The 22,652-nt window shown below is 43.8% G+C and overlaps 1 protein-coding gene across 1 annotated transcript; it reads right to left on the bottom strand.

The window, feature by feature from the left end:
* Positions 1-125: 125 nt before the first annotated feature.
* On the bottom strand, positions 126-13,539 carry LOC307015609 (uncharacterized protein). Its single transcript, XM_079644326.1, has 7 exons — positions 13,441-13,539; positions 13,223-13,251; positions 10,938-11,129; positions 9,958-10,160; positions 9,568-9,589; positions 2,808-3,780; positions 126-786 (listed from the first exon to the last, which is right to left on the bottom strand). Exons 1-6 carry the CDS (start codon positions 13,461-13,463, stop codon positions 3,701-3,703), a joined length of 549 nt encoding a protein of 182 aa, XP_079500452.1. The 5' UTR covers positions 13,464-13,539; the 3' UTR covers positions 126-786; positions 2,808-3,700.
* Between the last annotated feature and the right edge of the window lie 9,113 nt (positions 13,540-22,652).

Raw genomic sequence — 22,652 nt, 5'->3', positions numbered from 1 at the left:
AGTCATCACACGGTGGAAGAACTGGTTTTACTTTAACCAGTTAGACCCACCAGAGCCTCGCCACACAAACACTGCTTCAATGAAACATGTTCATCCACAATGAGACACATGTGTACACAGACTGATTGATTGATTTGTATTTACTATGTTGATGTTTTAATGAGCACAAAGCAGCAGCATCAAGGTTTTACAGATATTTTAGGATATGTTAAACTTGATAAGATTTGATCACACACTTCTCTACTGCACACATTTAAACATTATGTTAACAAACATGTATATCTCAAAAGCACACTGAATCAACATTCTCATTTAACACGTTTGTACCCATTCACCTACGTTCAAATCTCTGTTTAAAAAATGTCTTCGGTGCCAATTTGGACAGGAAGAACTTTATCAATAATACTGTAGACTTTAAAGACTTTTCACCGAGTGGCAGGTTTGTCTTATAAGTTTAACTTGAATTTCGTGTTAATTTGTAAGTGTCATTTACTTAAAGCAGGTTTGTTGTTCTTCCATCTGTTCTCCTCTAATGCACCTTAGATCAAACATCAGTGATCCAAAGCTGCAGCTCAAAAGCATCTATGTTAATAGTTTAATAGCATCCTTCATTTCCCGTTGATTGCAAATGCATTGCACATGAACTGTTGTCCCTTCAAAATGCATTTATTGGAATAATAAAGCCCAGAGGTCTTCTTACTCTATGCACTACCAAGCACAGAATGATTACTTTACTATCAGACACACCAAATCCTGTAATAATTGTCTTTGAGTGTTTCCTCCACACTGAAAGAAAGAAAAGATCAATCAGTCATCTCATATCAACAGCAAGCACAACATGATTTAGATCACATGGGTTTTTCTTATTATTACAAAGGAAATAAAATACACTTTTTTTACAATCAGTTTTTTTTACAGCTTTGTCCATTCAGTCATTTTCAATATATATATACACTGAACAAAAATATAAATGCAACACTTTTGTTTTTGCTCCCATTTTTCATGAGATGAACTCAAAGATCTAAAACATTTTCTATTTACACAAAATAACCATTTGTCTCAAATATTGTTCACAAATCTGAAAAAATCTGTGATAGTGAGCACTTCTCCTTTGCCGAGATAATCCATCCCACCTCACAGGTGTGGCATATCAAGATGCTGATTAGACAGCATGATTATTGCACAGGTGTGCCTTAGGCTGGCCACAATAAAAGGCTACTCTGAAACGTGCAGTTTTGCTTTATTGGGGGGGTCTGGGGGGGGTCCGAAAACCAGTCAGTATCTGGTGTGAGGGTTAGGGTTAGGGTTAGTGTAATGTTGTGAATCGAGTGGCCCATGGTGGTGGTGGGGTTATGGTATGGGCAGGCGTATGTTATGGACAACGAACACAGGCCACTCGATTCACAACATTACCCTAACCCTAACCCTAACCATCACACCAGATACTGACTGGTTTTCGGACCCCCCCAGACCCCCCCAATAAAGCAAAACTGTACGTTTCAGAGTGGCCTTTTATAGTGGCCAGCCTAAGGCACACCTGTGCAATAATCATGCTGTCTAATCAGCATCTTGATATGCCACACCTGTGAGGTGGGATGGATTATCGCGACAAAGGAGAAGTGCTCACTATCACAGATTTTTTCAGATTTGTGAACAATATTTGAGAGAAATGGTTATTTTGTGTAAATAGAAAATGCTTTAAATGTTTTAGATCTTTGAGTTCATCTCATGAAAAATGGGAGCAAAAACAAAAGTGTTGCATTTATATTTTTGTTCAGTGTACCTTGCTGACATAGAGTCCAGAGCCTCTTTCAAGAAGAGATTGAAGGGCCATCTACTAATGAGCATGTACCCCTTGTGAACTGTGAACCCTAATTTTATTTTTATCTCATGCTTTGTACTGGTGGGTGTCTTGTGCACTCATCCTTGGCTGAGTTTTATGTTGAAAGTGGATGAGATTGTTGATGATGTTGGTGCAGAGTTCCCGTTAGCCGGACTACGACCGGTAAAATATGCTGAAGACCGGCAAATTTAAATCTCTCCGGTCAAAGCGTTCAGTCAAAATATATTTCCCCTTCGCGCAATACCACATCAGCTGCGCCACTTATGTGACAGACAAGAATAGTCAATTCTAATGTCTAACACTTAATGTGGAGAAAGAGATGTTCTGTGTGGGTTGATTGTGCGTTGATCTGTTGGTAATGCCTCGGGGTTCCGGTGGGCATGTAAACAAATGCATAATGCTGCGCTATACTTTGCGGCCTCACTGGGTTGCATAGCGACACTTATTGTTATTATTGTTTTTGGGAGAGTGCGCTCCGTTTATTATTCCGTGTTATTTTAAGTTACTGAACACTTTTGAATAATGTAGTTAATCTACTATTATTAGTTTGTTTAATATCGAATCATATCAATTTGTTTTAAAGCTCAATAAATAACAAAGAAGACCTTTGACTGGGACTTCTCAAAATTGTGTCCGGAAGATTTAAACTTTAACGGACATGTTGACGGGCGAAAAAATATTCTAACGGGAACTCAGTGTTGGTGATGTTGTTAATGATGTCAGGACTTACAGTGGGGCCAAAAAGTATTTAGTCAGCCACAAATTGTGCAAGTTCTCCCACTTAAAAAGATGAAAGAGGCCTGGAATTTTCATCCTAGGTATACCTCAACTATGAGAGACAAAATGAGAAAAAAGAATCCAGGAAATCACATTGCCTGATTTTTAAAGAATTTATTTGCAAATTATGGTGGAAAATAAGTATTTGGTCAATAACAAACAAACAAGATTTCTGGCTCTCACAGACCTGTAACTTCTTCTTTAAGAGCCTCCGTTGTCCTCCACTTGTTAACTGTGAATGATCAATCATTATAATCAAAAGTGAAATAAACTGTATATACATGTCAAATGAAATAAGAGGAGAAAATTAAATAATGTACAGGAATGAAGATCTTAAATTTGCAGATTCATATTTTTTTATATAAAACACAATCAGTTATGCATTTTAGTAGATAGGTGAGATCAGAGCCGTCCTTCCCTAGGCCAATCACGCAGACTGGCGCAATTAGTTGTGGCGCGGCACGAAGGGCCTCATCATATATCTTTGCGTGGGGCCTCATGTTGGCCAGGGACGGCCCTGGAAACATGTTCATCCACAATGAGACACATGTACACAGACACTGATTGATTGATTTGTATTTATTATGTTGATGTTATAATGAGCACGAAGCAGCAGCATCAGGGTTTTACAGATATTGTAGGATATGTTAAACTTGATAAGATTTGATCACACACTTCTCTACTGCACACATTTAAACATTATGTTAACTAAATCTGTATATCAATTTGGACAGGAGGAACTTTATCAATAATACTGTAGACTTTAAAGACTTTTCAACGAGTGGCAGGTTTGTCTTATAAGTTTAACTTGAATTTCGTGTGAATTTGTAAGTGTCATTTACTTAAAGCAGGTTTGTTGTTCTTCCATCTATTCTCCTCTAATGCACCTTAGATCAAACATCAGTGATCCAAAGGTTCAGCTCAAAAGCATCTATGTTAATAGTTTAATAGCATCCTTAATTTCCTGTTGATTGCAAATGCATTGCACATGAAATGTTGTCCCTTCAAAATGCATTTATCGGAATAATAAACCCTCGAGGTCTTCTTACTTCTCTGTTTAGAGCACTAAAAAGGTCACAATTATGGAAACCACCACCACCACCACTTCCACACACACACACACACAGCCACAACAACAATCAGGTTGAGTTTCCTCCGCACTGAAAGAAAGAAAAGATCAATCAGTCATCTCATATCAACAGCAAGCACAACATGATTTAGATCACATGGGTTTTTCTTATTACAAAGGAAATAAAATACTCTTTTTTACAATCTGTTTTTTTACAGCTTTGTCCATTCAGTCATTTTCAATATACATACATTTTTTTTAAAGCCTGGTTCGCGTCTTGCTAGGAATCACATGTTCCTACTTTTCCGATACAAATGATGGCCACCACCAGCGTTAGTAAAACTAAAGTACCTCAATCTTAAAATATCATATAATGAAGAATATGTCGTCTTCATGAGTCATTTCAAGAACTGATAGAAGTTAACGTGTCAGTTCATAAAACCCACAGGTATTAACTATATGTTAGTAGTTATAGTTAATTGCATTTCCCTGTACACTATTTAACCTTACAATCTTTTATTTCACCTGCATGACTTTATTCAAATTGATCGTACTGTGTTTCATTTGCACTATTTCAAGTTTTTTTATTATATATATTGTTGTTGTCTTATGTCCTGTATATATAATATGAGTATTGTTGTATTGTTTTAAGTGTCGGACCCCAGGAAGAGTAGCTTTTGTTAGCAAAAGCTAATGGGGATCCTAAATAAACATACATGACATGTTACTTGTTAGACACTTTTATCCAAAGCGATTTACATTCTCAGTACTGTGGACAATCCCCACAGGAGCAATTAGGGGTGAAGGGACACAACGACATGCTGAATGCAGTGGGGTTGGAACATGTGACCCCCCGATCCCAACACCAACGCCTCACCTCTTATGTCCTGTATATATAATATGTTGCATTGTTGGAGGAACCTAATCTGTTCATGGTCATAACTTCACTGTAGCTGCTGTGCATGTGATGATAAAACCCTTGAATCTTGAATCTATACTACGTGTTGCAGCCATTACACTCATATTGGAGTTATGCATAGAAACCTATCATGGCTTCCGGTTGAGAAACGTCTGCAACCTGGTGTTATCACCTTTCTCAGAAAAGTCCAATTTGGCAACAAAACCCTGTATTTTATGATCAAATAGTTTCAGGGTTCTTACACCTTTTCCAAAGTCAAATTCAAGCACTTTTCAAGCATTTTCAAGCATCTCACAGCTGTTGTAAATTACATATTTATATACACATACTCAAATCATTATTTCCCTACCTTACATTAAATCAGATGTTCTTTATGCTATAAACAACCAAATGTGTGTTTCGTGATAGTATTCTAAACGAGGATGAAAAATTAAAGAAAAGAAAACTAAGTTTAATATTTCAAAATGAGTGATCTGTACGTAGACTGGGCCTCCCATATAACCTGTCTGAGCCAATATAAAACAATCAGCCAAATAACTTTTCAATACATTATTGATTACTATTGTTGAGGTACTTTTAGGTTGGCAGTGAACACAAGTCAGAGGTAAATGGTGTACTTTTACTCCACTACATGTATGTAATCCCTTTAGTTACTTCACAGATGTGGATGAATGATGTGAAATCTAATCAGGTGTTAAATCAGACTTTAGTTCCACCTGGAGTAAATTCACAAGCTACCCTGCAGTATACAAAGTCATTCAAACTAGCTGCACCTTTACCAGCTTTGAGAACACTTTCATGATCAATCATTATAAAACATATCATATCTATTATTCTGAAATGGACCAATCTGCACAACGACTACTTTTACTGTCGCTACTTTCACTATATTTTGATGATAATACTTTTCTACTTTTACTTGAGTAACATTTTGAATGCAGGACTTTTACTGTGACAGATTATTCCTACACTCTGGTACTTCTACTTTTACTAAGTAGAAGATTTGAGTAATTCTACTTTTACTAAGTACAAGATCTGAGTACTTATAATTTCACTACAAGATCTGAGTACTTGTACTTTTACTCAAGTACAATATCTGAGTACTTATTCCACCTCTGGTAGCATATTAGCCTGAATTGTAGCCACAAAATCACGCAGAGCTGCATAAAAATAGACTCACAATGGTAACAAGTGGAAAATAATATTTACAAATGTGTACAATGATTTGTAGGTAATTTTGACTTCTCAAGACACCTGACTTATACATCTTCAAATGAAGACTGTGTTCATTCTACAATCACATGGGATTAAAGCAAAATGTAGTTTTACTTGTATAATACTTCAATTTTATATAAAAGACAGTTTGTTTTCATCTGTTTTCAAATAAACAAAGTATTGGCTTTCAGAATATTAAACTTGTTTCGGCAAATTCAGATGATAAATACCACGTTGAAGCTTGTGACGGCATAATTACAAGCAGAGAACGGACTAATGTAACATCACAGCAAGCATAACAACAGCCGGTGTTTCTTGTAAGTGTTTCCCCGGTACACAAACGCAAAAATACACAAACACACTCGCGAGCTTCCCCCAGACCAGTAATACAAACGAAAATGAAACTGCAACCTCCTGGCACACTGTCATCTATCACTCTCATCAGAATGGCCAGGTCACACGTAACACAAACACTTGCAGGTCGCGCGCATAGCGCGGGAAGGCCGGAGCGGAGCTGTTTTATGTAGAAGCGAAGCAATTCTTTTCTTTTAATCTAAAAAGCGAACTATTCAGTCAGACAGCAATTTATTGTAAAAGTAAAGCATTTACATTTTCAAGCACTTTATTTAAATTTCAAGCACCATTCCCAAAATTCAAGCACTTTCCCAACCTTGAAAAGACCACGTCAAATTTCAAGCATTTTCAAGGATTTCAAGCACCCGTACGAACCCTGTAGTTTACACAAGAGACGAGCATGACCATAAGACTAGTCAAGCTGCATCAGGCCATCTACTGGCACCTAAACCCAGGACACATCTTCTGAACTCTTCTGTGACTTATAGAGCTATAAAGGAATGGAACTCATTGCCAAACTACCTTGCTGACATAGAGTCCAGAGCCTCTTCAAGAAGAGATTGAAGAGCCATCTACTAATGAGCATGTACCGGCATAAACGTTCAAGATGCGAGTGCACCGGTTGAAAGAGTGCACATCGGCTACAGTTTGGGTTGAACCGGGTTGAACTCGCGATGCATCGATTGCGTAGCGTCTTTGCATCGGTAAAAAACCGATTCATTCATATAAAATCCCCTCATCTTGTTAATGCTCAGCAGAGACGATCTTTGATATTTGCTTCGCCACTACGGAGGCCGAGAGTCTCAGTTATCAACACACACGGAAGTCGAGGAGAAAGAGAAACACAGCGCACCGAAAAATACCTACAAATCAAACGTTTGGCAACACTTTGGATTGTTCAAGAAAGACGGTGTAATAGTCATTTATGCTATATAGTTGACCGCAGGTCATGGAGAGTAATAAGGTATCCGTAGACCTTTGTATGAGGTATCTTTATTACTGAACAGGTCTACAGCCATGATACATAGATCCGTCCTAGATGCGGACTTGCATACACACAGTATCACTCCGCAGCCGCACCCCATCAGTAACGTCCTGATGGTATATGTGCGCGGCACTATATACTACAGACGGTCAACTTGAAAAATCGCTCGCAAATTGTTAACGATGCCGAGCCGCTTTAAAGTACACAAGTAGTACGAGGAACTTAGCGACGCACATAAAGAGGCGACGTGGGGTCTGCGGCTGAAAAGAGAAACCTGAAAGTGAGACATATGAGTTAAATCACTCAGTGAGGTGTTCTGTCAGAGAGAGGTGTTTAGCTTACAGCAGCCTGTGACGGCCAATAATAATTTAAATGTCTTCCTTACTGTAAGCAGTTATGAAATACCTGTTTGTGAAAGGTTATTTGTTTTCTTTATTGTTCAGATAGAAACCAATGCTTTCTGCTCACTGGTGAGTTAGCCTCTGAGTGTTAAGCACATCAGGCTGGCAGCTGTATGGGCATTGCTCTATGGTAGCTGTTATTTGCACATTGTTAATCATGAGCAATGCATCCTTACATTGTTTAACTGTGAGGTGTTATACAATTGTACTCTGGAAAGCTTTTAAAGGTAAAAAAATAAACGGCATGATGGGATGTGCAGTACCAAATATGTAAAGCACTTTTTTGTTAATGTATGATTTGCTGCATATAAGGAATAAAACAAAAATCCTCTGTCGTACCATTTTGAAGTATCATTATTTTTGCATCGTGTTGAATCGCATCGTATCGCCCCGAATCGCATCATGTTGAATCAAATAGTATCGAACTGTATCGCAACAGGGGTGAATCGTATCGTATCGCATCGACTGGTGTTTCAAAGGTATCGTTAATGTATCGTATCGTGGCAACGTATCGAGAAGCGCATCGCATCGGCCTCAGTGATGGAGATGCAGATCCCTAGCATGTACTCCTTGTGAGCTGTGAACTCTAATTTTATTTTATCTCATACTTTGTACTGGTGGGTGTCTTGTGCACTCATCCTTGGCTGAGTTTGATGTTGAAAATGGATGAGATTGTTGACTATAGAATATGGAGGGATGAAACCCTCTTTAAGGGTCACACATGCAGAGCACACAGCACACAGAGTGAAATGTGTTCTCTGCTTTTAACCCATCCTAGTACCAGGAGTCTAGTACTAGGAGCAGTGGCCAGCTATTGCACAGCGCCCGGGGAACAATGGGAGTGAGAGGGGAAGGGGGATGTCCGGTGCCTTGCTCAAGGGCACCACGGCAGGGCAGGAGGTGAACTGGGACCTCTCCAAGTAGCAGTCCACACTCCATATTTGGATCTGGTCGGGGGCTTGAACCAGTGACCCTACGGCTCACAGTCCAAGCCCCTACTGACTGAGCCACTGCCGGACATGTTGATGTTGATGTGTGTGATGTTGTTAATGATATCAGGACTTGTGTCTTGAATGTTGTGTGTTGAGTATTGTTGTATTGTTTTAAGTGTCGGGCCCCAGGAAGAGTAGCTTTTGTCAAGAGCAAAGCTAATGGGGATCCTAAATAAACATAAATTACATGTTACTTGTTAGACGCGTTTATCCAAAGCGATTTACATTCTCAATACTGCATTAAAAATAAATTGCTTCGTTGGCCAATCCCCACAGAAGCAATCTGGGGTGAAGTGTCTTGCCCAGGGACACACCGACATTCACCTACGCACCACACGCCTTCCTTAAACACAAACATAAACATATGTCATTTGTTATATGTTGAACACTAGATGGCGGAATAGGGCAACAGCATAATTGATGTCTCTGGTTCAGGTGTGTGATTTGGGACGGGGAAGAGCAAACTGTTTTTTGACCGTGTTTGTTGGAAAATAAATGGTATTGAAAGCAATGGAGATTACACGCGTCCAACTAGTTTACCCAGTTCAGCCATTCCCTCTGTGATATTGAGTGTCAATAGTCACCACACTACATTTCAACACACCTACCCACATAGTTTTTTGTTGGGGTTTTTAAACCAGCTAATCGTTAGCATCATATAATAGTAAAATAACGGTATGGTATTAGAATTTGATCCTAGAGTGAGCAACATTAATTAGTTTAGTTTTATGAACTGTTGATCTGCAGTTCAGCGTCAAGATACAAATTTATTTGCAGCTTCTTAAGAAAATACAAATTAGGATATTTGGGGTATTATGATATAATATGTTACTAAATGGATTCTAACTTTAAAAAACACTGGTTTTAACTTTTTTACAAGTCAGTACTACTAGGTAAATATCACTTCACAGCCACTATAGACGGAAGGTTTTCACATGGCAATGGCTTATTAATGTAGATATTGGAAAACTGTCATCTGAAAATAGAAGGTTATTATTAAAGCCGTACTTACAATACTCCCAGCAGCTGGAGACCTGAAAGAGAAGAAAAAAAACGAGTGTCATTCAGAAGAAATTCATCCATTCAGAGGTAAACCACAGCAATGCTTCCTAACCTCTTGAAGGGATGGTTTGAATGTTATTAGTTGGGGTTTATCAGGTATAGTTAGAGCTTATAGCAAGGTTAAGCACTGAAGATATTCCAAATATACCGTACGCTTAGAATTATCTTTCATTATTTACGTTGGGTTTCCCTTTTTTGAGGTGCGCTCCGCCATCTACTGTAACTGATACAATGCCTATAGATAAACACCTCATACAACCCCACTTCTAAACATCCAAACTAGCCCTTTAAAGTCACATGATCAGTTCTCATCGCGTTGATTGTGTGTGAAATGGATTACCGGTCCAGAGGAAACCACAAGAACATCCTTGACCTGACACCGGGCCATGTCATTGCGGTTGCAGATCAGCATTTTGCTCTCATGGAACAGAACGTCTACGGTGACGATGACATCCGGGTTTTCCACGAGTGTCCTGCTTTCAGGCACAAAATGATCTTTGTCGTAGGTGTGATGCATCACCACCAGAACGATTGGTTTCCCACCTGTGAGCACAGAGATAATGTTGGGGAAATACTGAATGAACTCTTCCAATATCAGAGTAATATGATATCAAAGGTATCCCAACTGTAGCTGTGAACATGACAGGATGTGTGATTACCTAGAAGAGCATCAGGACTGTTTGAGGCATATGATAGCTATGTGATTAACATGATGATTCAGCCTCTATGGAGAGAGACATGTGACAAGCATGATCATTTCTGACGTGGAGCTAATCTGAAGTAAACATTGAATACTGCTTTCTATTCCTCCATCTTGTGACTGTGTAACTCCCTCTCTTGGATATCAGCATGTGAAGGACACTGTTCAGGAACTAGTTGATGCTCTGTATGTGATGACTACTTCCATTCTGGAGAGGATCAGATACATGGATCCTGAGATTGAAGCTCAAGCCGGTGACGAGTGATTATTAACATTTTGCGAAAGTCATATTTTTTTTATTTTTGAGAAAAAGTAATAATTTTGTTGAATTTTGAGAAAAAATCTGAATTTTTACATTTTGACAAAAAGTCAAAATTGTTACATTTTAACAAAAAGTCAGAATTTTGACATTTTGACAAAAACACCAACAAATTCCCTTTTTTGTTTTGACTACTTCCATTCTTGAGAGAATAATAAATACATGGATCCTGATATTGAAGCTCAAGCCGGTGACGAGTGAGATTTTTCTAACAGATAACACAACGTCTTTTAACATTTCCCTGTGTACCTTTGAATAACCAGTGGGAAATCGGCCAATCATCGTCCTAGACATTTCCTACCTGGGATTTTGTTCATTGCCTCTCCGATGTCTGTTCCAACTCGAGACGCGATGGGACAGAAAAGCACCAAGTAGTCACTTTGTTCAGGAGAGATCACCTCGATTTGACCCAACCCTTTGAGGACATTAACATAGGTCTGATGAGCACCGTTGGTACATCCTGCCACGGAGACATGGAATTTCCTCCCCGGCACTAAACACAGAGAAGATTTGTTTAAAGTATTTTTTATTTATTTATACCACATACCCAGATGTAGAAGAACCATGTCCAAAAGTGTGACTTAAAGTCTCAAAAGCCACCAGACTCCATTGTAAAAATACAGAAGTAAAGTATTCACATCTTCCCAAAAACCACCACCATAATATAACGAACCAATATGCATGCTTTTGTTCTGTTTTTACCTCTCTGTCATTATTAACAACCAGAGATCCAATTGTATGATTGTCTCACTACATTTGATCAGTTAAACCATTACAAATGTATCAGAAATATTAGTAAAGCAGCTTTATTTTATTTACTAAATGTAGTTTATTGTCTATAATACTGGAATATTGCAGTTTTGAAAGAACACCATGGTGGAAAAGTACTTGTTTTGTTAACTTAGAACTTGTTGGTCTCGTGTTCCCCTTGCGCTGCTCGCCATTCTATAAGAACCCCCTCACTTATTCAATTCAATTCAAGTTTATTTATATAGCCCAATATCACAAATCATATTTGTCTCAGAGGGCTTCACAGATCAACAAACACAATTGACAATGTAAACGCAATGTAAAACAATGTAAAAACAACAAACTTATCTTAAAAGATCAATTTGAAAATACCAATTTAAAGAGGAACGTAACCCAATGACAGAAATACAGTTAGAGTACAATACTTAAAATTCCATTAAACGAAGGGTCCATGAGGATGTATAAGAGGGGGGTCTTAACTGTACACTGTACCAAAGAGGAAAGTCTTCAACCTACTCTTAAATGTGTGGACACTGTCTGCCTCCCTAATCGTCACTGGAAGTTGGTTCCAAAGGAACGGAGCTTGGAAGCCGAAAGCTCTAGCATCTGTGATTAAATAAGATAAGATGTACTCTCTTGATCCCAATTTGGGACATGTTTGCGTGGCAGCAGCATAAAAGACAAGGCGTTGCACATAAGAGAAATTAAAAGGGTAGAAATAATAATTTCTAAAATGTAAACATCTCAAAATAGGAATAAAAAGAATTAAAAAATTATATATATATACATGTTGAAATACCAATTTACAGTAATTCAACATGTGTTTTTTTTTATGTTTCTTATGTTAAACCTTTTGTTATTATATTTAACCCAACTGCTCCTTAGATGAAAATCACTTGTATACCTCACCCTTAATACAAATGTATTTCAACTTGACATTTACACTTATTTTGAATGAAAAATAATAATATTAAGACTCACTTCTAGCAGTTTCAACATCTATGTTAAGAGTTTTTATTGAGACACTTGACACTTACTTGTCTTTCATTGATTTGAATATGTTTTTTTCTGTGGAAATACAGTATATTGCACCCCTAATCTTTCTTCTATCCCCTGCAATACCCTCAAGTACCTATAGGGTTGGGAACCACTGACTTAAAGGACCAGCTTTAGTGACATCTAGTGGTGAAAATGCAGATTGCAACGAAGTGCTGCAAGAATTAGTATCATTGTTCGATGCCAACCTAGAAGGAAAAAGCATTAAAAAAAAGCCAATTGAGGGTTTCCATTGGAATTATGAATATTGGGGAGAAGCTTCTTAGCAAACACAACGTTATGATGGTTATAAGTTTATTCCAGCAAGTTAAAAGCACAACCTTTTACAAAATCATGTGATTGTGTAAATATTATATTCCATTTCTGACAATAATTCCGCCCTGTCCTACACATAGGTCCTTCAAGTTAAAGTGCCCACACCCTGAAACTAAATTAAATCTTATATTTAAATCTGTGTGTGAGTATTAGCAGATACTGAGCTTTGAATTTTGAAAGTGAAAGTATTCATTGTGCTGTAAAATGGCCCCTTAGGGTGTTGCTGTCATATAACACAGGCTGTGTTTCCTGCTAATCCTTACATTTGACGGATACATTGACATTTAAAATCATCACGTTTAGAGACACATGCTTTTCTTTAGACAGGAAGGACGAATTGTAATCTGTAAAGTCGTTAAAGTTGTCAGACAAATGTCGTAAAAAAATAGGTCACCTCTGAAATGTGTATAAAGTTGCAAATGTGTACATGCAGTTCATTTCTAAAGACACTTCAGAAGTTCTTACCCTGTTTCTGTCCCTGGTTGAACATGTTTCTGAGGAAGATAAATGGAAACCTTTAGTACACACACTTCAAACATGCCTCACAAACACTCTTCTCTGTCTCTTAAAAAAGCGTGCGTTAGTCCTTGAGACTTTATTAAAATTACTTTGGAGTTGTATAACCTACTGAGTTACCCCGTTTCATGGTAGATATGCAGAAGCCTTAAAAGAAGAGTACTTACTGAACAGACTGAGAGAACACCATGGTGGAAAAACACTTGTTCTTCTTTGGCGTGACTCTGCTCTTTCACTTTCACTTTCTGCTGCACGTGCTCTCTGGTGACCTCTGCAGGAAGAGGAGAGAAGACACTGAGTTCACTTCGTCCAGATACGATATGTACCACAGATAACATGTGGACAATGTGAGAGAGGTGGGAAGTACTCACATCTTGTACTTGAGTTATTTTGCAGCTGGTAAAGGTGGAGCTAATTATAGATACAATACTTCAAAATCTGAATAAATACTGAAATATTAGCTTCATCATATTCTCAAAGTACCAAAGTTAAAATGTATCCATGATATCACATTTCATTCTATGTGGTGTTAAAAAAAAATGCAATATTTTACTTTACTAAAACCTGCATAAACCCTGATTTGTATCAAGCGATTATAGACTTTGATCTGGTTGGTATTTCAGTAGTCATTGTGCAGATTGGTCCATTTCAGAATAATATATATATGTTTTATAATGATTGATCATGAAAGTGTTCTCAAAGCTGGTAAAGGTGCAGCTTTGAATGACTTTGTATACTGCAGGGTAACTTGTGAATTTACTCCAGGTGGAACTAAAGTCTGATTTAACACTTGATTATTTCATATCATTCATCCACATCTGAGAAGTTTCCCTTAAAGAGCATCTTGCAGGTTTTTATTTATTCTACATTTATGCTTAAACTTGCTTGAAAATTACAATTAAAAAAAGTGAATGCAGGATTTGATATGTTTTACGATACATAAGGGCAGGAATTCAGAGGGAAAGGAGCAGAGGCGCGGGAAGGTATTTTGAGTGGGGGTGCTGAGGTGCTGGACTCCAGTGAACACTATTACGGGCACTATAGAGCACGCACAAAAAACTCCCCACACGCAAACACACATTAAACCCGCGACTGTTACAATGAAGGCTCGATAATCAGCTCACGGCATATAGGCAGGGGTAAAGTGCTTTTTTTTTTACGAGTGGGGAGCGGACCTCACCTCTAGGGGGGTCCGGGGGGATGCTCCCCCAAAGGAGCAATTTTGAGCTCATCTCGAAAAACTGCTTTTTTTTAAGGTCATACGTCAAACGCGTCATATTACATCACGCAGGGGACACATCTCCGCTCTCTGATCGCGGGTATAGTAGAGTTGCGTTGAGTAGAGCGGTTGTGTTTTAAGGAGCTGGTCATTTTCGGTAGTTTTACATTGTATTTCACCATTTGTAATCATGGTGCAGTATTGTGTTTGTGCAGGTTGCACAAATACCAGCCTGTCAGGACATCGAGTCCAAAGTAAAAAGGACCGGAGCTAGCGTTCGTTCCTGGGTGCGTTGTGCATCCACCTCCCTGCAGCACATACTCTCCACAGCTTTATCAGGAAACCGTATTACTTCTCTCTCCCTCCCCCCCCCCCTTCGCTGCTCTCTCTCTCTCTCTCTCTCTCTCCCCTCTGGTACACGGCACCGTAAGACATTGCATCAGGTAACGCTGTGGTGGTTGTACTGCTCCAGCCGTCTCGTTTGTGTTTGTTTGTTTCCCCCTGTCTGTGTTGTTTGTGTGTGCATGGTGGCTGTCACTCCTGGCTCCCGGCTCAACCTCCACTCACCTGCTGCAATCAGCTGTGCACCCTCCCCGACTACACACCTGCTTTCCATCAAGCCATTTACAACGACATATCAACGGAGGCTCCACAACCTTTCTCCGCCAGATCGTCAAGTATCAGCCGTATCTCGCGTCTCTCCTCCGGTACACAGCACCGTAGTGTGGAGTTGCATTAGGTAACGCGAGATACGGCTGATACTTGCGCATGAGTTTCTGTTATGGATCAGTATCAACAGTCCTGCCAGTTAGTGATGGCAAAATGAAGCTTTGAATGAAGTGTCAAACCACTTGGACAATTGTGTCGGAAATAGGTTCATTTCTCGAAGCTTCAGTTACAGCGACCTCTCCTGGCGAAGTGCAAGGCTGCAGTGGGTTTAACGTATCTTTGCCTTGAAAAATATTCGACACACACACACACACACACACACACACACACACACACACACACACACACACACACACACACACACACACACACACTTGGACTGAATATCATGTTCTATTTGCAATTAAAGATTGATAATAGTGTGTATTGGGTTATTGAGAAGAGACTAGAGAGTGCTTGACATTTTTTTGGGCGGAGAGGGCCTTTTATCAGTTATTAAAGTATTAAAGTTGAAAAGCAATGATTAAAAGTTTAACTATTCCGTGCTTTGAACCAGCTGCGCGGAGGATATCGCCGCATCCTGGCTGCCGGCTCTATGCACTGGACTATCAATTCCTTAGACCATCGAAGTGTTTTTATATTACTCATTGTCTATTTGTTCACAACTTCTCCACATTTCGAAGTGTTTCACGAGCCAGAACGACCTATTTTTCTTCCTGGCTTGCTCTATAATGATCCAATTCAAATGCAATGCCAACAACAACTCAACAGCAACAATGCAAACTACGACAACAACCCACACATTGCGCATTGTTTAGAGCGGTTATAAAGTGTTGAAGCGCTCAAATTTGAAACTGTTTCAACCTGTCACCTGTCAGAATCGAGACGAGGCAGTGCATTGAATCACCTGATTGGACGGCGAACCAGTGAGTTGATTCATTCAGGAAATGAAGCAGTTGCTGGTTCGGACGTCACATGTCAGGTGATTTGAAGCAGTTGCTGCTTCGGACGTCACATGTCCCGTGATTTGAAGCAAGCTTCGAAGCACTGCTTCTATGGAATAGGAAGTCCAGGGTTGAAGATCCGTTCGAAGCTTTAGTGTCAAACTGCCATCACTACTGCCAGTAACGTTACTATATTATCAATGCTACTTTAGTTATAGTCTGATATATGATAGCTAACTTTACAATGTTGTGATGTGACGTTAGCTAACATTGTGTAGCTAACGCCGGTCACTCACCAAGATAGCTGCCCAGTTCTCCACTGGTTCTCCTCACACCACAGCTCAATTTCTCTGCGATGGCCATTATTTCTTCTAATCCTTGGCTGCTCCTGGTCTCTTGGACGCCTAGCAGGCTCATAATTATAAGGTTGTGGTCCGTCATATGCATTCGAATATTCATGTTCAACTTCTTCTGTGTCGAAACTAGCATTGGGATCCATGTTTATTAATACGTTACACCGGCCGCTCTCCCCCTTGTGTCCGACGTTACGTCACACGCGGGAGGTCACGTGCCGAGGCTTTTTTAGGCGGAAGTGAACATTTCTTACAAAAATGACGCCAGATGTCACTGTAGTGTATATTTCTGTATATTTTTTTGAAAATCTAGTGTATTCATAATTTTCCTACACATTTATTCACAGGTGTCTTTAACCTGGAAGTTGCTCTTTAATGCTACTTTGTACTTCTACTACACTACAGTTCAGAGGTACATGGTGTACTTTTCCTCCACTACATGTATTTAATACCTTTAGTTACTGAAGAGTTTATCGCCGGCCACTAGAGGGCAGTGTCACTGCTGTCGCTGCCAGGTTATGCCGTGCTCTGACCCGGTAGTGCCGAGCGGCCATTTTAGTTCAAACATTGTTGATTCACTCCGCCTCGAGTTGAGACGTTCGTCCACTCATTCATGTAAGACTGTTTCCACTATTATATTATACTATATATATATTATACTGTTATACTACTATACTCTGTTTCGTGGTATATATTTGTGTTGATTAAATTGCATGGATGTAATACTTTGTCAGCTTATCTTGCTGCATTACTCTGTTTCAGGGTGTCGTCATCCTCGTCAATAAATTACCGAAACTGACATTGAGGAGTTTATTTCTTCATGACGACACCATGGTCGTTGTTGGATGCCCTGTCCCCGGCTGCGAGTTCAAATCCGATGACTTGTCTGAAGCACTCGTCATTGCTATATTGACGATTCATGGATGTAGCCACCAGCACGCAGCGCCTGTCATGGCTGCGCCAGCCCAGGCCCCAGCCCCTCACGGCCCGAGACTCGATCGGCCCAAAGTTGATGTGGGCGTGTCAATAGAGGAATGGAATGTGTTCATCCGCCGTTGGAACGTATTCCACGCCAGCTCAGGCATAGGGGACGCACAGGCCCCCTTCCAGCTGTTTCAGTGCGCTGGGCCTGTACTTGGGGACAGCCTGTTGAAAGCCGTCCCCGACGCCCCTTCCGGACCCTTGCCAGACCTGATCACCGTCATGCGTTCCCTAGCTGTCATCCCAGTTGCTACATGCGTCCTGCGCACGAACTACTTCAGTTACGCCAGGAACGCGACGAGACATTCCGCGCATTCGCTGCCAGAGTGCGGGGTAAAGCAGAGACATGCGCATATAATGCGGTATGCGAGTGTGGTAAGGACGTGGACCGACCACACCGACCACATTATCCGCGATGTGCTGCTCAATGGCATCTATGACTCGGACATACGCCGCGAGACGCTGGGGACAACTGACGTCCTGGTCAAGCCAGTTAACGACGTGATTGCACTCGTCGAGAACAAAGAGATGGCCCGTAACGCTCTCCCGTCGTCCTCCCTATCAGCCATGTCGTCATTCCGGCGCCTGAAGACGACTTCACAGGCGAGCCCCGCCCCGAGCCCTGCGGACGGGGCTAAACGTGCCTCGTGCCCAGAATGTAAAAGCGTCTTTAACGTCTTCACGGAGGGGCCTCGCGGGTGGAATCCTAAGCCTCACCAGGTGTGCATCGGCTGCTACAGGGCCCGCCGACGACAGAGGCGTCAACAGCTGTCATCCGACAGTCAACAGGCCGCCATGGGGTCGGAGCTGGTATCCCAGGTCTCGTCGGTGCAAGCTGGAGCCCGCCCTGGCCGACGTCGCGGGAGCCTTCACCGACGCCGCGCCCCTACGTCGCACGGCTGTGTCGACAGGCCTGCACCTATCAGACTCGAGCACCACATCTTCTCCAAGAGCGAATGGAGGCGAGCCAGGCTGAGAGACCACCCCCGGGCATTAATCACCATCTCGATGGACATGCCAGTCGGGCTGAGGGATGGCACCAGCAACCGGGGCTCGGCCGACAGAGCTCGAATATCCGCCGTCGCGGACACTGGCGTGCAGTCGGACCTTTGGTCTCTGGAGGAGTTCCTGGCCTGTGGTTTCGCGCGGGACGACCTGCGACCCGTCAGCCTCAGCCTGTAGGCCGCCAACCGCTCCCCTATAGCCATCGAGGGAGCGTTCTTCGCTAGGCTCTCGACGACCTGCAGCGGGGGGCGTACTACATCCTGCCGTTCCATGGTATACGTGAGCAGCTCAGTCCGGGCCATGTACCTCTCCTACGAGTCGTTGCTCAACCTCGGCCTCTTGCCCGTTAACTTCCCGTCGGACGACGTTGCAGGGGGGCCCAAGGACAGGCGTAGACCTGACACGGCTGACACGCCAGTCCAGCCCCTGTCCATCAATGCAACGAGGTCAACCAACGGCGGCTGCGTGGGGCCAAGTGACCCCCGGGACGCCCAGTGCTCATGTCCTCAGCGCACGGTCCCCCCGGCGCGCCCCGCAGCACTGCCGTTCCCTTGTACGCAGTGAACAATAACCGGATGAAAGGTTGGCTACTCGGGAGATATGCCTCGTCGACATTCAATACTTGCCCCCATCGGGCACTACCATGCATGGAGGGGCCACCTATCAAGATGCACGTGGACCCCGCAGCTACGCCTAAGGCATGCCACACCTCGGCTACGGTGCCTCTACACTGGCAGCGGAGGGTTCACGATGACCTCCTGCGGGACGAAGCCCTTGGGGTCATTGAACGCGTGCCATACGGCGAGCCGGTGGCGTGGTGCCATCGTATGGTAGTCACTCGGAAGCACGACGGTTCCCCCCGCAGAAGTTCTGCCAACGTGAGACCTTCGCCACTGAGTCCCCGTTCCACCTCGCACGCCGCGTCCCGAAGGGCACCTGGAAGACCGTCACGGACGCCTGGAACGGCTACCACAGTGTTCCCCTACGTGAGTCGGATCGCCACCTCACTACCTTCATCACGCCCTTCGGCCGTTGGCGCTACACCAGGGCACCACAGGGTTTCCTGTCGTCAAGGGATGGCTACAACCGTCGGTTTGACGCCGTCCTCTCGGACTATGAACGCAAGGAACGTTGTGTGGATGATACCATCCACTATGACACCGACCTGGAGCAACACTGGTGGAGGACCATCGGATTCCTGACGCGTGTTGGCTGGTCGGGCATCGTGTTGAATCCGGACAAGCTTCAGTTCGCGGAGAGGTGCGTCGACTTCGCTGGCTTCAGGGTGTCGGAATCTACCATCGAACCGCTCCCAAAATACTTGGACGCCATCCGGGACTTCCCCACCCCAGGCTCCACGACGGACATCAGGAGTTGGTTCGGCTTTGTCAACCAGGTGGCTAACCACGCCCAGTTGCGTGACACGATGGCTCCATTTAAGCCGTTCCTCAGCCCACGCTGTGTGTTCCTATGGTCCCCCGTTCTGGAGGAGGCCTTCCAGACGTCCAAGCAAGCCATAATGGAGGCCATCCGCGAGGGCGTGGAGATCTACGACATGCAGAAGCGTACCTGCCTCCGCCCTGACTGGTCCATGCGTGGTATTGGCTACTTCCTGCTCCAGCAACATTGTCACTGTGCCTCGGGCATACCGGACTGCTGTCCAGGAGGGTGGAGGATCACCCTCGCGGGTTCGGGTTTCCTGTCCCCTGCGGAGCAGCGCTATGCGGCCGTCGAGGGAGAAGCCCTAGCTGTGGCCTGGGGCCTGGAACAGACGCGGTACTTCACGCAGGGGTCCGACAACCTCGTCGTGGTCACCGACCATAAGCCGTTGGTGAAAATCTTTGGCGACCGTACGCTGGATGAGATCACAAACTCGCGTCTGTTTAGACTCAAGCAGCGCACCCTCCCATGGCGCTTAGACATTGTGCATCTGCCTGGCAAGAGCAACTATGCCGCTGATGCCACGTCGAGGCATCCTTCCCCCTCGGGTTCAGCGAACGGCCTCTCATTGGGGCTGCCGAGCGGGCCTGACGCCGTGGAGTCAGCACTCATGGCCTCCATCCGCGACGACGCACGGGAACTCGGAGCCGTCTCTTGGCCCCTCCTCGCACGGGAAACAGCGGCTGATGGATGCCTCGGCCACCTCCTCATGGGTGGGATTGACGTTAACGACCCTGCCCTGGCGAGTCTGTCATCAGTCTGTGAGTCCGTCTACGCCCAGGACGGCGTCCTGCTCTATCGGGACCGTGTCGTGGTTCCCCCGTCCCTCCGTGGGAGGGTCCTTCGGCATCTCCATGCCGCTCACCAGGGGACCTCAGCTATGGGGCAGCATGCCCGAGCCATAGTTTACTGGCCCGGGATGTCCGGGGACATTCAGGCCACCAGGGACGGGTGTGCAGACTGCAACCGCAATGCTCCGTCACAGGCGGCTACACCCCCCCGGCCGTCCTCACCCCCGTCCACGCCATTCGAGGCGGTGTTTGCTGACTTCTTCGACTATGGGGGCCGTCACTACCTAGTTGTCGGGGATCGGCTCTCGGGCTGGGTAGAGGTCCTGAGCTCTACGGCGGGTACTGCCCTGGCGGGCTCAGCTAGCCTGGTCCAACACCTCCGGTTGTTCTTCGCCACCTTCGGCGTACCGGAGGAGCTCTCGAGCGATGGTGGTCCGGAATTCAAGGCGAGCCACACGGAGGACTTCCTCCGCTTATGGCACGTCAAACACCGTGTGTCTTCCGTTAGCTTTCCGCAGTCGAATGGGAGGGCGGAGGTTGCGGTTAAGACTGCTAAGCGCCTCTTGATGTCCAACACCGGCCCGTCGGGCAGCCTTGATCAGGACCGCTTCCTGCGCGCTATGCTGCAGTTGCGAAGGAGGACGCCCTTCGGACCCGTATGTCCCGTACCACCGAGTCTCTGGGGACTCACTCGAGACCGCTCCGCCCATTGGCACTCGGCGAAAGGGTATTCCTCCAGAACCAGCAAGGCCCGAGCCCCCACAAATGGGACAGGTCAGGGATCGTGGTGGAGTTGCCGGGCCATGACCAGTATCGGGTCAGGGTTGACGGTTCGGGACGTCTGACACTGCGCAATCGGCGGTTCCTCCGTGCCTACACGCCGGCCACACCCTGCGCCCGTGAGCAGTCGGCTGCACCGTCGCCGCCGCCCGCTGCCCTGGGTCATCAGCCCCCACCTATCCACCCGGGCTGGGCGACGCCCCAGGGGATTGCTCAGCGACCGGCTGTCGGGCCCCGCGACTCGGCTATTGGCGCTTCCCCACCGACGCCTGCTGATGAGGCGTCCTCTGATCTCACTGTTCCTACGGGTGCCTTCCTGGGTGCACCGCTCCCGGTGCCGCAGTCGCCGCCGACGCTGCCCCAGCCGACTCGGCCAGGCCGCGTGAGGAGGCCGCCTGCACGTTACGAGCCCGAGTCTGGCAGCTGGATACGGGATTTAGACCGTTAACCTATTCCGGCCCATAGCTTTCCGGTCTGGGGGGGATGAAGAGTTTATCGCCGGCCACTAGAGGGCAGTGTCACTGCTGTCGCTGCCCGGTTATGCCGTGCTCTGACCCGGTAGTGCCGAGCGGCCATTTTAGTTCAAACATTGTTGATTCAATCCGCCTCGAGTTGAGACGTTCGTCCACTCATTCATGTAAGACTGTTTCCACTATTATATTATACTATATATTATACTATATATATTATATTATATATATTATACTGTTATACTACTATACTCTGTTTCGTGGTATATATTTGTGTTGATTAAATTGCATGGATGTAATACTTTGTCAGCTTATCTTGCTGCATTACTCTGTTTCAGGGTGTCGTCATCCTTGTCAATAAATTACCGAAACTGACATTGAGGAGTGTCTTTCTTTAGTTACTTTACAGATCTGGATGAATGATGTGAAATATATCAAGTGTTAAATCAGACTTTAGTTCCACCTGGAGTAAATCCCGAAGCTACCCTGCAGTATACAAAGTCATTACAACTAGCTGCACCTTTACCAGCTTTGAGAACACTTTCATGATCAATCATTATAATCAAAAGTGAAATAAACTGTATATGCATGTCAAATAAAATAAGATGAGAAAATGTAATAATGTACAGGAATGAAGATCTTAAATGCAACTTTAATTACTTGTCCTTTTACATTTAAACCCTACTCAGTCTTACAGCTTGACCCTCAAACTTGATTTCATTTTAAA

This window comes from Notothenia rossii (assembly GCF_949606895.1).
Source record: "Notothenia rossii genome assembly, chromosome: 8".
Lineage (NCBI taxonomy): Eukaryota > Metazoa > Chordata > Actinopteri > Perciformes > Nototheniidae > Notothenia > Notothenia rossii.
The sequence above is the reverse complement of the archived record's forward strand: the minus strand, read 5'-3'. Positions and strand labels throughout refer to the sequence as shown.

Coding starts and splice junctions, on each gene's coding strand:
- LOC307015609 (XM_079644326.1), bottom strand. CDS start 13,463: ATGGTGTTCTCTCAGTCTGTTCA. Junction 13,252..13,440: donor GTGTTCTCTCAGTCTGTTCA/GTAAGTACTCTT, acceptor TATCTTCCTCAG/AAACATGTTCAACCAGGGAC. Junction 9,590..9,957: donor TTGTGGTTTCCTCTGGACCG/GTAATCCATTTC, acceptor CTTCTCTTTCAG/GTCTCCAGCTGCTGGGAGTA.